At 43.1% G+C, this 18507-nt stretch overlaps 1 protein-coding gene across 2 annotated transcripts in view; it reads left to right on the top strand.

The window, feature by feature from the left end:
* TNPO3 (transportin 3) overlaps nucleotides 1–18507 on the top strand; it is a 1270791-nt gene that overhangs the window by 1167820 nt on the left and 84464 nt on the right. For both annotated transcript variants that reach the window (XM_086918869.1, XM_086918868.1), the window contains exon 21: nucleotides 5321–5433. In XM_086918869.1, the coding sequence (XP_086774995.1) occupies nucleotides 5321–5433 (113 nt within the window). The remainder of the gene's footprint in view (nucleotides 1–5320; nucleotides 5434–18507) is intronic.

The following is an 18507-nucleotide window of genomic DNA, read 5'->3' as shown; positions in this document are numbered from 1 at the left end:
GAGAACATGGACTGATGCATGTTCCGAGAAAAAACTGTATATGAGGCGCGGGGGCGTCCCAAGAAATGGTCCAGGGTCTGGGCTCAGTGGAATTCGTACCGCGGAGACATTTGCTTCCCTCCACTAGACTATGAGGTTCCTCTCCCCTCTTCCCCATGATTGACGTTCCTTTTCCAATTTCCAATATAGCCTTTGCATTCTCCCTCGTGCTCGCCCCCCCCTCGCCATATGTGCTCCTTTACTTATTAGCGTTCTTTCCACCCTTCCCCCCCCTCCTGCGACCCTTGCCAGTATGATACCATGTGTTTGTGTGTTGTTGTTCTTTTCGACAAAATCATAAAATTAAACCTTTCTTATCCTATTTGATATGGTGCTATGATCCATCCGACAATGTAGTCCCGAGAGATTGCTTTAACAACGTACTGTCTCCAAATTTACTTTTCATCCATCCGTTTATGTCATAGCGGCCGGCCCTGCGGGGTTGTAGGCAGACGCTGTGTACCGTGCATTCATAAATAAAGGTTTTTTTGAAAAAAAAAAAAAAGAGAGTAGCAGAATAATATGGGGTAAAGTTGGAGGAAGAACAAAGCAAGCTCTGCTGCTTGGTAGAGATACTCATTCCCTCAGACAGAAAGAATCTGTATCGCCTCATGCTACCAAGCATCATCGATCAGTGGGAAGAAGCATTCGGCGAGTGACCCAGAGCAAAAGTTGTAACCCATGAGGGCTGAAAAGAAATAGAAGCACTCCTCTCTCTACCCAACTTAAATCAGGGGCACAGTCGAGGCAGACTCCGTTATTGTCATCACAGCCCAAAGGCGGGCCAACATCCCAGCAACTGTGGGATGCCCACTAAACAAGGAAAGAGATGCTTGGAGATGGTGGGTAGAAAGATGAAGCGATCAGCAGCAACACATTGGCCCATATCTAATTCCAGTGCGCTTCTTAACGGATATGGTCACCAGCAAAGGGAGGAAATCGAAGATCTGCTGCAACACCTGCCAGATCAACACAAAAAGAGTTGTCACTGAGGGAAAACAACTTGACTGAAATCGGCACTAAATGCAGCGGACACTGCCAGCAGACAGCTTGGTACAGATATCACCCTAAGAAGTGTGTGGCTGAAGATGTCGAGTTTTAAACCAGATATACAAGTGGCACGTTATCAATATTCCATTCACCTGAGACACCCTCTTTGAAGCCTCAGTTGATGAAGTCCTTTCGCATTTAAAGGACAACAAGATGCCAAAAGCGATGGGGGCCCGACAATTCAGGGTAGGTTTCAGAGTTACCAACGCAACATGAATGAGACTGATCACCGGGGAGGCCACAGTCAGCACCTGGACACCATGCCTCCTTTCGCACCCAAACTGCAACGCAGTGACCGCACTGCTAAAGCAGTACCCGAATATGCAGCAGTAGCCCTTTTGGAGACGAGCAAGGGGCAGAGGCAGCACCCTCAAACAAGTGACTGCAAAAAGATTGCTTCCGCTTGTATCACCTGTGAGGGGAAGGTAGGAGATAGTAGAATGTAATCATCATTAGAGCTCCATCACCTCTGACTAATAGATCTAACCATTAGCCATTGTATTGAACATCAAAAACAGTCTCCAAACATCAAACCAAGAGCAAGACCACTCAACCTCAATAAACAAATATGCCTCAGACAGGTGGTCCACTATCTACTGCAAAAACATGCAATAAGAGTCCCAACAGGGAAGAAGGGACAGGGCAGAATCATTCAAACAACGCTGAGAGAACAAAAGGACCGCAATGCATACCCTACATGACTTAATTTACTCCATAAATCGAGAAAAATGAGCACCAAAGAGAAAAGATATTTCTAGCAACACAGCTAAACTTCAAACAAGCAAAAGCTTTTCCAACCCAAGGGAGGATAGATACACTGACAGATCAAATTCGCCTCTACCAGAGTGGACGATCTCTGACAATAAGGACAGTGGACATGATGGCTTCTGGCATTTTGCTTATTCCAAACGCAAGACTCCACATGGGACCAATCCAGGAACTGCTACAAAGACATTTATTGCAAAGGTTAGGGGGTTGGGAGGATCTACTGGTTGTAACAGACATCGTGCACATGGAACTACAATGGTGGAGCATTCAGGACATCACAATAGAGGCAGACCTTTTCAGAGCCCAACTACCTCAGTTATGCCCATGACCTATACTCCGGCTGACGTGCAGAGACTAAAGATCAGGGACGTATGGAGCCTACAAGACACGGTGAAGCATGTAAAGTACTGGAACTCAATACAGTCTTCCAGGCACTAAAAGCCTTCCAGACACAAATCATAGACAAGACTGTGCTGGTGCAAACAGACAACAAAATAACCATGTTCTATCCCAAAAAACAGGAAGAGGCAGGATCCCATGAGTTGTCCACGCTGGTACAGGAGATTTGGGCATGGACTAATAAGAGAAATCACAGTAGTCCCGATACAATTGCCAGGTAACTGGAACACAGAGGTGGACAAGCTCAGCAGACAGGCAAATGTCTCCCAAGAGTGGAAGCTAAGAGCTGGACACGATATTCAAGAAGTGGGGGACACCAGCAGTAGACCTCTTCGCAGTAGAAGAGCTTGCAAAATGCCAAGACTTTGCTGCCAGATTCCCAAACCGGTAGGCGCAGGGGAACGCTGTATTAATAGAATGGTCAGGGACATTTCCCTGTGTATTTCCACTAATCTCTCCAATACCTTTTTGTGATAGAGTAGTTCAGACAAGCAACAATAAAACTGATCCTAGTCTGCCCGCAGTGGGCAAGACAGACCTGGTACACAGAGGTGATAGAACTAGTGAAAGGCAAAAGAATAATCTTACGACAAAAAAGTCAAAAAGCAAACACCAAAGGACAATGACCACATTTCGAAGCCAACCGATAGATGGTTTGTGAATTGCAATATGTTCGGAAGAAAAAAACTTTAAAAGGTCCTCCAGAAGCTTGTGGGGCTTGCCCAGTGTGTGAAAGATGCCCAAAGTGCACTTTAAAAAGTAGGATAAGCATATAGACGAGTTGACCAAAAGCATGGCTTGAGGTAGCATAGTCTTTGTGAGGCAAAATCTTGGAGCACAGAGACCTATTTCCCCATAAAGAAAAGTTATAATGTACAAAAGATGTTGATGACACGTTCAAATTTAAGACCCATTTCAGCATCATGGTATCCTTCACCATCAAGGCATTCTTCTTCCAGGTACTAGGTTCATTAGAAGTCAATCTAGACTTTTGAAAAGCATTTACATGAGTCAGGAGGGCTTGCACCTCTAGAAATGGCTGGATCGCCAAGTAATCTTTTTGGTGAAACACCTGTGGGCTCATTGAATGCCAGGGCGGGTGAACTCCGCCTATGGCACCTTACAGATCACAAGTGGCAGTTACACCCGGAGATGGCGCAAGGTCTTTTTCATGAATGGGGAAAGCCTTGGCTCGACCTGTTCACCATCTTACAGAACACACAATGTCAGCACTACCGCGTGTTAGTTTCCAAGGTGTCTCTCGAGCAGAGACATGTTCTGCCTCGAGTGGAACTCTGAGTCCTGTATGCCCTTCTGCCGATACCACCCCTGTCCCAAGTTCTCAAGAAGATCAAGAACTGGGTCAAAATCATCCCAGTGGCTCCTGACTGGGCACAGAGCGTATAATATCCAGAACCCCTTGGCTTGAGCATCTGCTCTCTGATCAGGCTACCTCTCTGGGAGTATCTGCTGTCACAATAGAAAGGTCAGATCCTTCATTCTGGCCTTCACAATATCCACCCTTATGCTTGAAAACTAAGCGGCGCCAGCTGAGTGATTTTGGCCTTGCTCTGGAGGTACTCTTGCCAGCCAGACATTCCTTGATAAAGACTGTATACGCCTGCCGCTGAAATAAGTTTGTGGTTTGGTGGAGCGCATGTCAATTTGACCCCCCTCTAGGCCCGATTGTCTAATGTCCTTTTTGCTCTGTCTCTTGACCGGCAAGGCTTTGCTTTCTTCGCTTGTGGTCTTCCTATGATTGCAGGATCCGCCTTCATCATTTGGATGACAGGTTGTGATGAGGTTCAGAAAGGGCTGTAGCATCCGTTTACCCCTTCTTTTGTAATGCCACAATGGGACCACAAACGCATCCTTAATTATGTAATGTGTACTCAATTTGAGCAGCCTCACAGGTGTCCCCTACAGCCCCTCACTGTCAAATCTGTGTTCCTCATTGCCATCACTTCCGCACAGCTTGAGTGCGCTTCAGACCCGGAGTAGTCTTCTTAAAAGTACACTGCCATCCTCCTCGATAAGCGGGTTCTTCGAACTAGGGCACCCTTTCTACCAACATTTTTGAGGCCCTTCCACTTATGTCAGAGCATCACCCTGCCGCAATTCAGGGCCAAAGCTGCCACTATTGCGTTAGAGCGCAGAGTCCCTGCCCTAGACATCTACCAGGACGTGAGCGTCCCTCCATATGTTCATGAAGCACTCTTGTCTGGGAAGCCAAGTCTGCCAAGAATGTCACTTTGCCTGCTCAGTCCTTCAGGAATTTCAGATTTGAGTCCATCTGCAGCCCGCCTCCTATTAGGTACTGCTTTGGTATCTGTTCAAAAGGTGGGGAATCTGCAGCTATAATTCTCTTTCTGAAGATCAAGGTACTTGCCTCCAGCAATGCTCTTTCTGGTGGAGACTCAGATTCCTAACCGATTCTCCCCATTCTGTGATTGGACTCTGCATTCATAAGATCCCAAGTCTAGGACTTTGCACACTGGTCTGTTAATTTGCTTTTGGGGCTCCACACCTGGGGACACTGACATTCTTGAAAGCAACTGGGGACACAGACCAGTTTGAAAGCAACTGAGGTCAGTGTGCAGGAGCGGTGCCCATATAGAGAACATGCACGTCACTTTCAGAGCGGAATGGCATAAGTTCAGGGCAGCATGGTGCCACCTTCCGGCGCACATAGGTACTATGAGAAATTTCCGCATCCAGTCTGAAGCCTGGGGAATATTCAAAAGGTGAGGAATCTGCAGCTAGATCTCCCCGGTGCCACCTCGCTCGTCAAATGCTAGGACATGCTGATTTTTTTTCTTGATCGAGTGCATGATAGGGTGGAAGGTTCACATAAGGAATCTGTGGGAGCTGGAATATCAATCATAAAAGTTAACAAAGGTAATTAACTTATTTACTTCTCTCCTGAATGACGTGTACAGTTTCATTTTAAATAAAAATATGACAAGTAAAAGACAAGTCTTTCTATGGCTATTGGCATTTTTTGTCTGTTATACTTAAAGTTTGTCTTGACAGTCCTCCCTTCTAATATCTCCAACTAATGCAGACTTTTTGTCGATGGCTGGAAAATGCTCTGAAGGGTTTACCAAAGGAAACGGCAGCAGGGGCTGTGACCGCAACACACAAACAACTTACAGACTTCCATAAGCAGGTCACAAGGTGGGTATGTCATGCAGTTTGAGCACAACGAAGAAAAGGAGACTTCTGGTGTGATCAGATTTTGTCAGTATTTATGTTGCATAACTGTCCATGCTTGTACAGTATGAAAAGATTCACTTATGACAATTTACATGATCTATTTGAAGTAGCGTCCTGGAAATCTTTAAAGGCTTCAACTTTAGGTCTGAAAGGTGTCTGACGTTATCGAATCTCACAGTTGTCTATGGTAGTACAAGCTAACAGCATACCGAAATTTAATTTTCATCAGAATTGTTTTTAAAATGTATCTGATGAATTTCATAAGAGTGTATTTTGGAGAGAGCGGAGTGAGGTTTTAAGAGGGATTCCACACAGTGTGACCTGGAAGAAGAGAAATGTATGGGAAAATTACACCCTAGCCTACAGTCCCATAATGCCTACAATCTGCAATTTCCTTACGAGATGTTTATATACCTTCTATCTCGAGCTTCGAAACTCTAGCTTCTCTTAGAGGGGCTCCTCATCAATAGTCATAAGCATTGAATAGGCCCACCCACATGCTGGGATCCCTGAGCACTTCTTTATATATATATATATATATATATATATATATATATATATATATATATATATATATATATATATATATATATATATATAATATAGCAAATGCTAGAAAAATAGACTAGAATAAAGTTCAACCCTCTAATTTGTTTAATTATGGACTGGTTTCAAGTGGTGAGACAGGACAGAAAACATGAAAAAAATTAAATACAAGGATATAAAGTATAAGTCAGGATTGTGACATAATGACATGCATAAAAGAAATTATATGAAATGACATTTAAAACAAACATTTGGTTTGTGGTAACTTAAGAGCAAAGAATCTTGAATTTTTAATTTAAAGAAAAAAATTACAAAAAAAGTATTTTACCTTTCATTTTAGGACTTGAGATATTTTTCACGATACAATGGTTGTGTTTACCCCTAGTGGAAAATGAACAAGGTATTTAACCAAAATAATGACATATGTGCAAGAATAACGCGATTTATATTTGTATGATTTAAATTGTTATCATACAAACATAATAGCAATCCGACAGATTGTAAATATCATGAATACAGGAAAGCTCAAACAGTATTTTACTCAATAACAATGGAGAGCCAAACCTATTTTAACTAAAGGATTGTTTGTTAAAATATTTTAATGTATTTTACCATTATGCACGAATGTATTTATATATTTATTTATTTATCGATTGCGGAATTTTGCACACAATGAATGTAATGTTTGGTAATACATACGGTAAAATACCCTAGTTAGTATTTCTTCCATTGTAAAAGTGAATGTTGATCACATGACAAACAGAAAAAAACGCACTGCCACTTTAAATTGTTTCCCAAATGCACCAATATTTGTTGAGTGAACAAGCGGCGCAAGCCGCGAAACGCGTCTCTGACCTTTTGGCAATAAACAATTGAGGCTCCAAACTGGATCCGTGTCCTGTGTGGCTGGCTGGCGGCAGCACGTGACTGAAAACGCGGCGGCAGAGTTGACAGGATTGTCGTGATTTACAGACCGGCTTTTCCGATACCGGTCAATCACGGACCCCTCCTCCAGATTTGGGCTGGCGGCACAACGGAAACCGCTTCCAGGGTGACCAGGAAGCTATTCACATATCCACAAAGGAATTACCGCCAAGCCCCCTCACACCGGTGATTCAACTGGCAGCGGCGGAAGTACGGGGAAGACGACTGAGCGGACGTTCCATATCCGCACAGCAGGAAACCCCAGAACAACGCCGACCAGGTACAGAGCCAGTGGGATTGTGGTGTGGAGGAGTGAGCAAGTAACAGCAAAGGGAACATTTGGATAAAGATACGGTCCTTATTCCATTCCATACTGACATCAACCACATAATTTAAAAGCCAAAATGTCAAGCGACACCGTACAAGAGAGGGAGGCAGCAGCCATTGGCATGTTCACAGATACACCTTGTGTGAATCAAAGTTCCGAACCAAATGAAATAGCATGCACATTGAAACCTGACTCGATACAATTCAAAATGAAAACACTTGAAAAGAAAATGAAAATGGAGTTAAGCAAATGGTGGGAGTCAAGGTCCCTCCAAAGCTATCTCGAGGTGGGACGAATTCCCCGGGGATTACGAATTCTAACTGCCCAAACTTATGAGGAACCCAACCCTGAGCTGATGCGCTAATGGGCGGAATGCAATTTAGATTCCTCCAGAAAATTAACTTTATTGTTGATAAAATATGTGGATATAGACAGGGCGAGACTTCTAATCGAAATAGATACACTAAATGAGGATTTAGAAGCCATGGGGCAGCAAGAGGAAATCGGCAAATTACGAAAAGAAATGATAGTTCGCCTCAAAAAAGAGGAAGAAAAAATTAAGGATCGCAAAACACAAAAGTTTCAGTGAGATAAAGAGGATTATGAGGTGGGGCAAATATTCACCTTTGCCAGAAAATATGACGCTAATCGTAAGACTCAACAAAAACAAGGCTCTACGATTAATATCAGAAATACCAACCGCCAAAAAAGAGCAGGTGACTACACCGCCACTACTATCAGTGATCAACTGACGTCCAATAGTGACGAAGATGCAGACACAAGAGATCCCTCGAGCGACAAGTGGAGCAAGACCATCGCCGGGGGAAAAAAAGAAACTTTTAGAGGCTCAAAGATTGGCAACCTTGAGACCAAGAGCACGATTGCAATCCAAAGGAAGCGGGCAAACATCAAGCGCAAACAAAGGCGCATTGCAATCAGACGGAAATCAAAATGTTCAAAGGAAGAAGAAAAATTACTGGAGAAGGAAGAAATAACTCAAACGGTGGTAAATCTGTCAAAAATTACCCTAACTAAAGATGAAAATATTACACTAAGTTTAGGTTTGTCATACTGTGCGCCCAATAATTTTGATTATCCAAACGTCCGGATGGACATATATATAAAGGAATAAGAAAACAAACTAAAAAAACTATATGCAAGTAAAAACAAACAAGTGGAAACAAGCGATCAAATAAACCCTATCATTGAATCTACACCCCCGAGCTCTAATATAGTTGCAGAACTTGAGGATCTATGGAATCAGGATCAAACTGCAAGCAATTCCACGCAAAATGAAAGAACATTAACTAAAGGTGTGGGTCTAACCAAGTTCAAGCAAAAATCGAAATTTTACCCCATCATGCTGCACGATTCAATCGATACTTTTCATGAGATCATCACTAATAAAATTAAGAAATTAAACAAAAAAATTGGAATGTCCACTCAAAAACATCGAAATCAGGACCATAAATACTTTCAATTAACGAAAAAATTAAAATCAAATAAAGTGATAATAAGAAACAGTGATAAAGGCGGAAATATAGTCCTATGGGCACATGAGTGAGGACTACATGAAGGAGGCTATGAGCCAATTAAATGACATACAATGCTACAAACGAACGGATGTGAAATCAATGAAAGAAATGTATACCATATACTATAAAAAATTATCAAGCTGGCACAACATGAAGCTAATTAGTGAGGATGAACAAAAATACTTAAGAAATGACAATCCTGTAATACCCACAATGTATTTCATCCCGAAAATCCATAAGAACAACATCAAACCTCCTGGACGTCCTATAATAAGTGCCAGGAACAGTATTTTGGAAAAAACATCCGTATACGTGGATTATTTCCTGCAAGAGTATGTTAAATCTTTGCCCTCGTACGTAAGGGACACTAGTGATTTTTTAAATAAGATCAAAGACTTTGCATGGAAACCTGATTTTTTGTTGTTAGCATTAGATGTGTCATCCCTTTATACAAGTATATCACATACAGATGGTATTCAGGCAGTAAAATATTTCTTATCCTCCAGAGAAACAATTTACAGACAACACAATGAAATGTTGGTAAATATGATAGAATTCGGTCTGTACAATAACATTTTTATGTTTAATCATCTTCTGTATTGTCAAATTCAAGGAGTGGCCATGGGGGCTAGCTTCTCCCCAAGTTACACCTGCCTCCATATGGGCCATTGGGAGAAGCTAGTCCTCTTGGAGAAATATGGAGATACAATGTCAGCCAAGATAAAACTTTGGCTGAGATTCATTGATGATCTCTTTGTAGTGTGGCAAGGAACGAGGGAAGAAGCGGAAACATTTGTGGTACAAATCAATCAAAATGATTTGAATTTAAAATTTACCGCAGAAATTAGCGAGCACTGTGTAAATTTCCTTGATACTAAAGTGTATGTATGTAAAAACAAACTTGAAACCACTTTATATCGCAAGAAAACGGCTGAAAATTCGGTGCTACGTGCATCAAGCGCTCACCCTAGTCATCTGGTGAACAGCATACCTTATGGCGAAATGCTAAGACTAAAACGGGTTTGCAGTACACCAGATGAATTAACCTCAGCACAGCAAAAAAGCAAGAAGAGATTCTTGGATAGGGGCTACTCCCTTAAAACAGTAAACAGAGCTATCACCAAAACAGAAAATCTGTTAAGCAATGAGTTACTTGACGTTACGAACAGAAGGAAAGGGGGAGCTATAAATCCTCTGGAGGATACTATTACAGGAGAAGACAATAATTTTCGTCTGATAAAAGGTTACAGTAAACAACACAAGGAACTCCACAAAATCATTCAAGGGAGCTGGCCTATACTCCTAAACGACCCAGTTCTTGGACCCCTGCTACCGCAGAGGGCGTCCATTACTTACAGTAGGGCTCACTCTATGAAAGATTGTCTGGTTGTATCTGACCCTGTGATAATATCCAATCCCACCTGGTACCAAAATTTAAAAGGATTCAGAAACTTGCAAAGCATGTACCCATGGAACCAATACCACCACTTATTTCAGCCCATTCAGAACCAAACCCTATACAATAATGAAAACGTTAACATGTAAAACCGAGTACACTGTGTACGTCCTAACCTGCCCATGTGGGTTAATATACGTGGGCAGTACAAAGTTACCAGCAAATGTAAGAATACTGCAACACCTCCATGCAATTACTAATATGGACAATACCTATCCGGTGGGAAGACATTTCAGGGAAAGCCACGGATCAAACAGAGGGTTGTCATACTATTTAGTTGATAAATCTCCCCCAGTAGGCGCGGAGGGGATAGAGAACACAAACTAGAAACCAGGTATATCTTACTATTAGATTCGAAGCAGCCAACAGGTTTAAACATTACTGAGGATATGTACACGTGCCTTTGAAATTGTATAAACCTCGGTCTTGTGAACAAAATTGGGTGGTTCCAATAATTGGGGGCAAACCAAGCAAAAGAAGAACTATCAGCCTTAAACAATAGCTTTGCATTTTTACCTATCAGTGATCTTGTAAATATAATGAAATTTTATTAAGAATTTTTAATGTCTATTTATACTTTTTACAAAAATGCTATGTTTATTGGACATATTTATAAACTGTAAATAATGTGCAGGATTCAATGTCGAATAGATATATGTATTAAACAGCAAGTTGCAAATGCTAGAAAAATAGACTAGAATAAAGTTCAACCCTCTAATTTATTTAATTATGGACTGGTTTCAAGTGGTGAGACAGGACAGAAAACATGAAAAAATGTAAATTAAATACAAGGATATAAAGTATAAGTCAGGATTGTGACATAATGACATGCATAAAAGAAATTATATGAAATGTCATTTAAAACAAACATTTGGTTCGTGGTAACTTAAGAGCAAAAAATCTTGGATTTTTAATTTAAAGAAAAAAAGTATTTTACCTTTCACTTTAGCACTTTAGATATTTTTCACAATACAATGGTAGTGTTTACCCCTAGTGGAAAATGAACAAGGTATTTAACCAAAATAATGACATATGTGGAAGAATAACGCGATTTATTTTTGTATGATTTAAATTGTGTAATCATACAAACATAATAGCAATCCGACAGATTGTAAATATCATGAATACAGGAAAGCTCAAACAGTATTGTACTCAATAACAATGGAGAGCCAAACATATTTTAACTAAAGGATTGATTGTTAAAATATTTTAATGTATTTTACCATTATACACAAATGTATTTATGTATTTATTTATACATTGCTGAATTTTGCACACAATGAATGTAATGTTTGGTACAACATACGGTAAAATAACCTAGTTAGTATTTCTTCCATTGTAATAGTGAATGTTGATCACATGCCACAGAAAAAAACGCACTGCCATTTTAAATTGTTTCCCAAATTCACCAATATTTGTCGAGTGAACAAGCGGCGCAAGCCGCGAAACGCATCTCTGACCTTTTGGCAATAAACAAATGAGGCTCCAAACTGGGTCCGTGTCCTGTGTGGCTGGCTGGCGGCAGCGCGTGACCGAAAACGCGGCGGCAGAGATGACAGGATTGTTGTGATATATATATATATATATATATATATATATATATATATATATATATTCACAGAAAAAACCATAGGTTATAGACCATATATAGTTAGGAATTTGCATTTACAAAACCTTGAAAATTCACTGAAAAAACCATAGGTTATAGACCATATATAGTTAGGGATTAGCATTTAAAAAACCTTATTTTACTCGCACAAAACCATTGAAATTCCATATATAGTTAGATGCACTAACTATATATCGCGGACCCGCAATCCACTGCTAATGATGTCACATATTACATCATTCATGACATGGTCAGTGACATCACTGATGACATCACTGATGACATCTCAAATGACATCACTGATGACATCACTGATGACATCTCAAATGACATCACTGATGACATCACTGACATCTCATTTGACATTACTGATTACATCACTGATGATATCATTTATGTGATAATACATCTTCAGACTCTAATATAACCTTAGATACACTCAGTGTAAACAGGCACTCACAGACTGTCACACATCCATGGAGTTACCCACACACCTAGTCAGTCATGCAAAGAATCAATCCCACCTCCATTTCCTCAACTATACAGTTATACACACCTTACTTATTCAAACATATACTAACACATATTTACTCTCTTATACAATCCTTGATACAAGTTCACAATGATTCATACAGCCACTCTCACATTCACTGGCTCTTATGTTCAGTTATTTATATATGTCAACTCTCACATGGAGTGTGTTTTACATATGTACTTACTTTAACATGTAGAACTGAGATATCCATTCACTCACCAATATACTCATGCACACAGTCAACTGTCCATACAGCTGTTTCTACATGCACTTTTGAACCCATACACCTAGGGAATCAACTGCTCACACATCTATGCACAGAGTTATACACCTCCCAGCCACCCACACACATACTCAGTCTCCCATACAAATACTTGGGCAACCATTCAATAACCCATATAGTTACTGATATAGCTACTGATTTAAACATGCAGCAGTTTACAGAAGAACATAAATAATGATTGCCAAATTAAGACGCTTTAATCACTAACCCATGCACTCAGTGAGACACATTTAATCATTCTTTCATACAGTCAGTCATGCACCTACTAAATCCTTCATCCAGACACTTATACATCCACTCATTCTTCAATATGTAAGACATATTTTAACTTTACAGAAACATACAGTCACTGAGTGTTGTCATCAGTGATGTCATCAGTGATGTCATTTGAGATGTCATCAGTGATGTCATCAGTGATGTCACTGACCATGTCATGAATGATGTAATATGTGACATCATTAGCAGTGGATTGCGGGTCCGCGATATATAGTTAGTGCATCTAACTATATATGGAATTTCAATGGTTTTGTGCGAGTAAAATAAGGTTTTTTAAATGCTAATCCCTAACTATATATGGTCTATAACCTATGGTTTTTTCAGTGAATTTTCAAGGTTTTGTAAATGCAAATTCCTAACTATATATGGTCTATAACCTATGGTTTTTTCTGTGAATTTCATTGGTTTTTTAAAAGCTAATATCTATAGCTGTAAAATATATTCTTTATTAAGTGACGTATCACGTAGCCCGTGAGACGCCTCATGATGCATCGCATAACCGTGACGTATCGTCGCTGCAGCGCAAACCAAACCCAAAACGTAAGCGCGCCAGAACACGCTTAAAGATATATATATATTTTTTTAACCTTAATTAGACAAAATCCACACGTGCACATATCATAAACATTCAAAAAACACAATATGTCGGACTCCCGTTACGCTGCCGGTTAGCTGCCCGGTTAACGTACCAGGAAGCACCTTTACCGCGAAAAATCGAAATTTTTTTTTTCACCCCCCAGGGAACTTTAAAAGCACCCTCATCAATCCTAGGGGTTCAGGAGGGGTTTGCCTTACCCCTTTCATTCATTTACACCTTTTTTTTTTCCACCTCTTGTCTCTCGATCCCACAGAGAGACAAGATGGCGGCCGCTCCAGACTGTTTACAATGATAACAGCCAATCAGCTTCTCCTCAGACTCCCGTTACACTGCCGGTTAGCTGCCCGGTTAGCTGCCCGGTTCGCGTACCAAGACGCGTCTCTACGGCGAAAAAAACGGATTTTTTTTTTTTTTTTTGGGCCCAGCGTGGCTCTATAATATCCCCTCATCAATCCTAGGGGGTCAGAAGGGGTCTACCTTGCCCCTTTCCTTCATTTCCCCCTTTGTTTTGGCCTCCTCTTGTCTCTTGATCCTACCGAGAGACAAGATGGCGGCCGCTCCGGACTGTTTACAATGTTGACAGCCAATCAGCTACTCGTCAGACTCCCGTTACACTGCCAGTTAGCTTCCCGGTTAGCTGCCCGGTTCGCGCACCAAGACGCGTCTCTACGGCGAAAAAATCGGAATTTTTTTTTTTTTTGGGCCCAGCGTGGCTCTATAATATCCCCTCATCAATCCTAGGGGGTCAGAAGGGGTCTACCTTGCCCCCTTTCCTTCATTTCCCCCTTTGTTTTGGCCTCCTCTTGTCTCTCGATCCTACCGAGAGACAAGATGGCGGCCGCGCCGGACTGTTTAGAATGTTGACAGACACCGGAGAGCCAATCAGCTTCGCTTCGCAAAGTTCCGATACGCGAAAAGTAAGCGGACCGGAGTGCAGCCCGGAGCGCTGTTACAGATATATATCTTGTTTTAAACGTTAATTTCTCAAAATTCACTGAAGCACATATATTGAGACCTAGCAAAGGCACATCGGGCTAACAGTCCCTACAATTTTGCCAAGTTTCGTGGAAATCCATTCAGCCGTTCGGGCTAAAAGTGAGTCCAACCGCCCTATGGAAATTAACATGGGAAAAACGCGTTTTGGGACCCCCCTTTTTTCTCGGCCCCCCCTTGACGAACCCCCCCCAAATTTCCAGGAGCTGCTCAGAAACAAAATGTGCCATTTTCCTGAAAATTTCAGCCAATTCCGTCCACAAACGCCAAAGTTATTAGACATAGAATTTTCAGAAATCCCATAGGGAAAAAATCCTAACTATATATACCTACTGGCTATCGCCAGTAGGTAATATATATATATATATATATATATATATATATATATATATATATATATATATATATATATATATATATATATATATATATATATATATATATATATATATATATATATATATATATATATATATATATATATATATATATATATATATATATATATATATATATATATATATATATTTTCGAGGCATAGGAGCTGCAGATTACATACTGTGCATAGATCGCCACCTAGTGTTGGCCCCGGATGTTTGCAGTTTGTTTTTGTCCTGAAAAGTACTTTGGAAGTCACGAGATAGGTGACTCCTCCTTTGCACCACATTGCGCATTGGCATCGGCTCCATCCTCAGATTGGTTTTTTTCCGCCATCGGGCTCGGATGTGTTTCCTGGTCTCCGGTTTGGAACCGAATTTCCTTCGGCGCGCAATCCTCACGCAGTTTGGCGGTATTGTTTCGATCGCGCTCCCCATCGATGCAATTCTTCACCACTTCGAAGTCTTCGATTCCGGTCGTCGACTAAGGCCTTCGGGCCTACCTGGGCCTTACTCTCTGGCTCATGGAAAGGACGCCATTCAAAAAGTGTCCTCAATGTGGGTCGAAGTTTCCTCACACAGATCTACATGAGGTGTGCAACCTTTGCCTCTCACCGGAGCACGAGGCCAAAGACTGTTCCGTTTGTGCCTCTTTCCGGTCCAAGAAGACCATTTGGGACCAACTAGCTCGAAGAGCCATGGCTCGCTTGTCAGCTTCGATCCCCGACGACATCTTTGAAGAGGGCGTCGACGTGCCAGAACACCAGCGGGCCGAAGAAAGTGCCAGCTCCTCTGATGCCGAAAACTCAGACGTCTAGGACATCACTCCAGCTCAACGGGTCGTAAGTAAGAACATCGACCCCCGACCCTTCCTCGACACCCTCAAAAAAGGCTTCGTTCACACCCTCACCTTCGGGCCCGGTGCACACCGAGAGACTGCTTCCCACGCCCTGCCTTCAGGCCCGGCAAAGAAGCCTACTAAGCCTTTAGGCGGCTCGGGCCAGCCTATTCCTGGTGCCGATTCCATACCGACACCGAAGAAGAAGCGATCTTCCTCAGCCACGCCGACCGCTGCTCCGACACCCAAGCACTCTGCGCCGAAGACTGGCACCGGCTCATCGATGCCAAAACCGCACTCGGAGCTGAGTAAAAAACTGCACAAAGATCCTGACTTACACGCTTCGGAGCCGAAAAAACACCCAGAACCGAAAAAACACATTCTGATAGATACATCTGCCTTGTGGATTCCTCACCTTGTGAATATCCCCCCTCGGCGGCAACGTTCGGAAAATTCTTTGTAGCACGCCGGCGTGGACAACGTCATAGGAGCACGGCATCGCGCGTGACTCAGTCTGACGTCACCGACTCCTTATTAGGCCTACGTCGGCGTGATGACATCAGTTCCCTTTTTTCCGTGTCGACGCTAAAAGTTTCTGGGATCTTCAGTGATTCAGATAGTAACTTGTTGATATTTTGTGTTACTGTTTCTCTGTCGAGTGTCTATTCTTCATCGAGGAAGACTAGGTTCAAACAGTGCAGATCGTGTGCCCGGATTATGTCTATTACCGATCCGCACGACGATTGTTTGTGGTGTCTTGGTTCGGACCATGATGTCAAGAGCTGCTGATCCTGCTTCAAGATGAACCCAAAGGCTCTACGAGAACGTGAGGCGAAACTTCTGCTGGCCAAGGTGAAAGGAAAAGCAGCTGGAAGGTCTTCGAGGTCAACATCTAGACGCTCGAGGTCGAAGCAGAAGTCGCAGTCTAGGTCGAGATCGGCGTCGAGGTCCAGAGTGAGGTCGAGGTTCAGATCGAAGTCAGCTTCGGGTCATGCTTCGGCCTCCTCAAAGAAGAAGCGCAAGAGGTGGAAGCATAGCTCAAGACATCACTCTAGCAAAGAGTCTTCTGACTCGAAGAGGAAGTCTTCATCTCGTAAACATCACAAGGACTTCGTGTCACCTTCACCTGAGCGATCTCGTGACAGTTCCCTGGATCCGGAGCAAGAACCGAATCCGGATTCGCGTCATTCTTCGGCGCATGAAGAAGACGAGAAGATTCCTCGGGCATCGACTCCGGTGGAAAACCCATGGGATCAAGAGGGCCAGGAAGAACCGATGCCGGAGCAGCCTCCTTCTGAGCAGCCGATGGGTTCGTACCATCCCTTTCCTGGTCCTGGACAGGACCCCTCGCATTTCCTTAATGCCATGTTTGGTGTTTATGTGAGGGCAATGTACCCCATGGTGCACTGGCTGGTCCCATGGGTCCGTTGTCTTTTAACTTGGGTGTCCCTCAAGCTTACGCTCCGGCACCTTTAATGTCGTTTATGCCGACGCCTTATACACCTTGGCTCGGTACGGCGCCGCTGAGGTCATCGACTCCGCACACGGCTTCGCCGGCTCCGGAGCGACCTCGAGAACTGGATCGAGGTACGACGCCGGTTTGAGATTCTCGTCCTCCAGCTGTCCCGGCTCCTCGTTCGACGCCGACTCCGGCTCCGTCGGAGTTGTTACCGGATCCGACTGATGGCTTCTTGCATTCTATTGGTCAACCATGCACGCTGGCACATGAGGACACTCCAGTGGTGCCTCCGCAGGCAGTGGTATCAGCACAGCGGAGATCTAAGGGAGTCAGTCAGGATCTCCGGGGAAACTGCGGCGGATCCGTCTTGGTGGAGCGTGGAAGGCAATCTGTCTCAAGGGAAGCCTTTTCAACTACCTCCTCCGGTGGCCACGGTGATAACGGATGCATCCACTCTAGGGTCGGGTGCTCATCTGGGGGATCTGGAGGTCAAGGGTCTTTGGTCTCCAGACGAAAGGTTGCTTCACATCAACCTTCTAGAATTGCGGGCAATAAGTCTGGCGCTCAAGGCCTTCCTCCCTTCCCTTCGCAGTCAGTCAGTTCAAGTCCTGACGGACAATACGACCGCGATGTGGTATATCAACAAACAGGGAGGAGTGGGGTCGCGGTGTCCCTGCAGAGAGGCTCTGCGACTCTGGTCTTGGGTTCAGGACCATCAGATTTGTCTGATGGCAAATCACCTGGCCGGAGTTCTGATCGTACGTGCAGACCGCCTCAGTCGGCAGTTCTCGGCCGATCACGAGTGGAGGCTCCATCCAGAGGTAGTTCGCTACATCTTTCAGATGTGGGAAACTCCTCTGGTGGATCTGTTCGCCACTCACGAGAATGCTCACTGCCAGTCATTCTGCAGTCTCCAGTTTCCGATGCAAAGAGCCTTGGGGGACGTGTTTCAGTTGAGTTGGGGTTCACAACTCCTTTACGCGTTTCCTCCCATACCTTTGATTCCTCGGGTTCTGAGGAAGATTCGCCAAGACCGGGTCCAAGTCATATTGATCGCCCCGGATTGGCCAAGAAGGGTATGGTACACGGATCTTCTCCACCTCTCCTCTCACCCGCCGCTCCGTCTCTTTCAGGGCAGACCTCCTCTCTCAGATGGAGGGGCAGGTTCTACACCCCCACCTCCAGACATTACACCTTCATGCCTGGAGATTGAAAGGGGCAATTTGAATTCCTTTTCTCTCCCTCACGATGTGGTGGATGTCATTCTTTCTGCCAAGC

The sequence above is a fragment of the Lissotriton vulgaris genome, chromosome 1_1 (assembly GCF_964263255.1).
Source record: "Lissotriton vulgaris chromosome 1_1, aLisVul1.2, whole genome shotgun sequence".
Lineage (NCBI taxonomy): Eukaryota > Metazoa > Chordata > Amphibia > Caudata > Salamandridae > Lissotriton > Lissotriton vulgaris.
The sequence above is the reverse complement of the archived record's forward strand: the minus strand, read 5'-3'. Positions and strand labels throughout refer to the sequence as shown.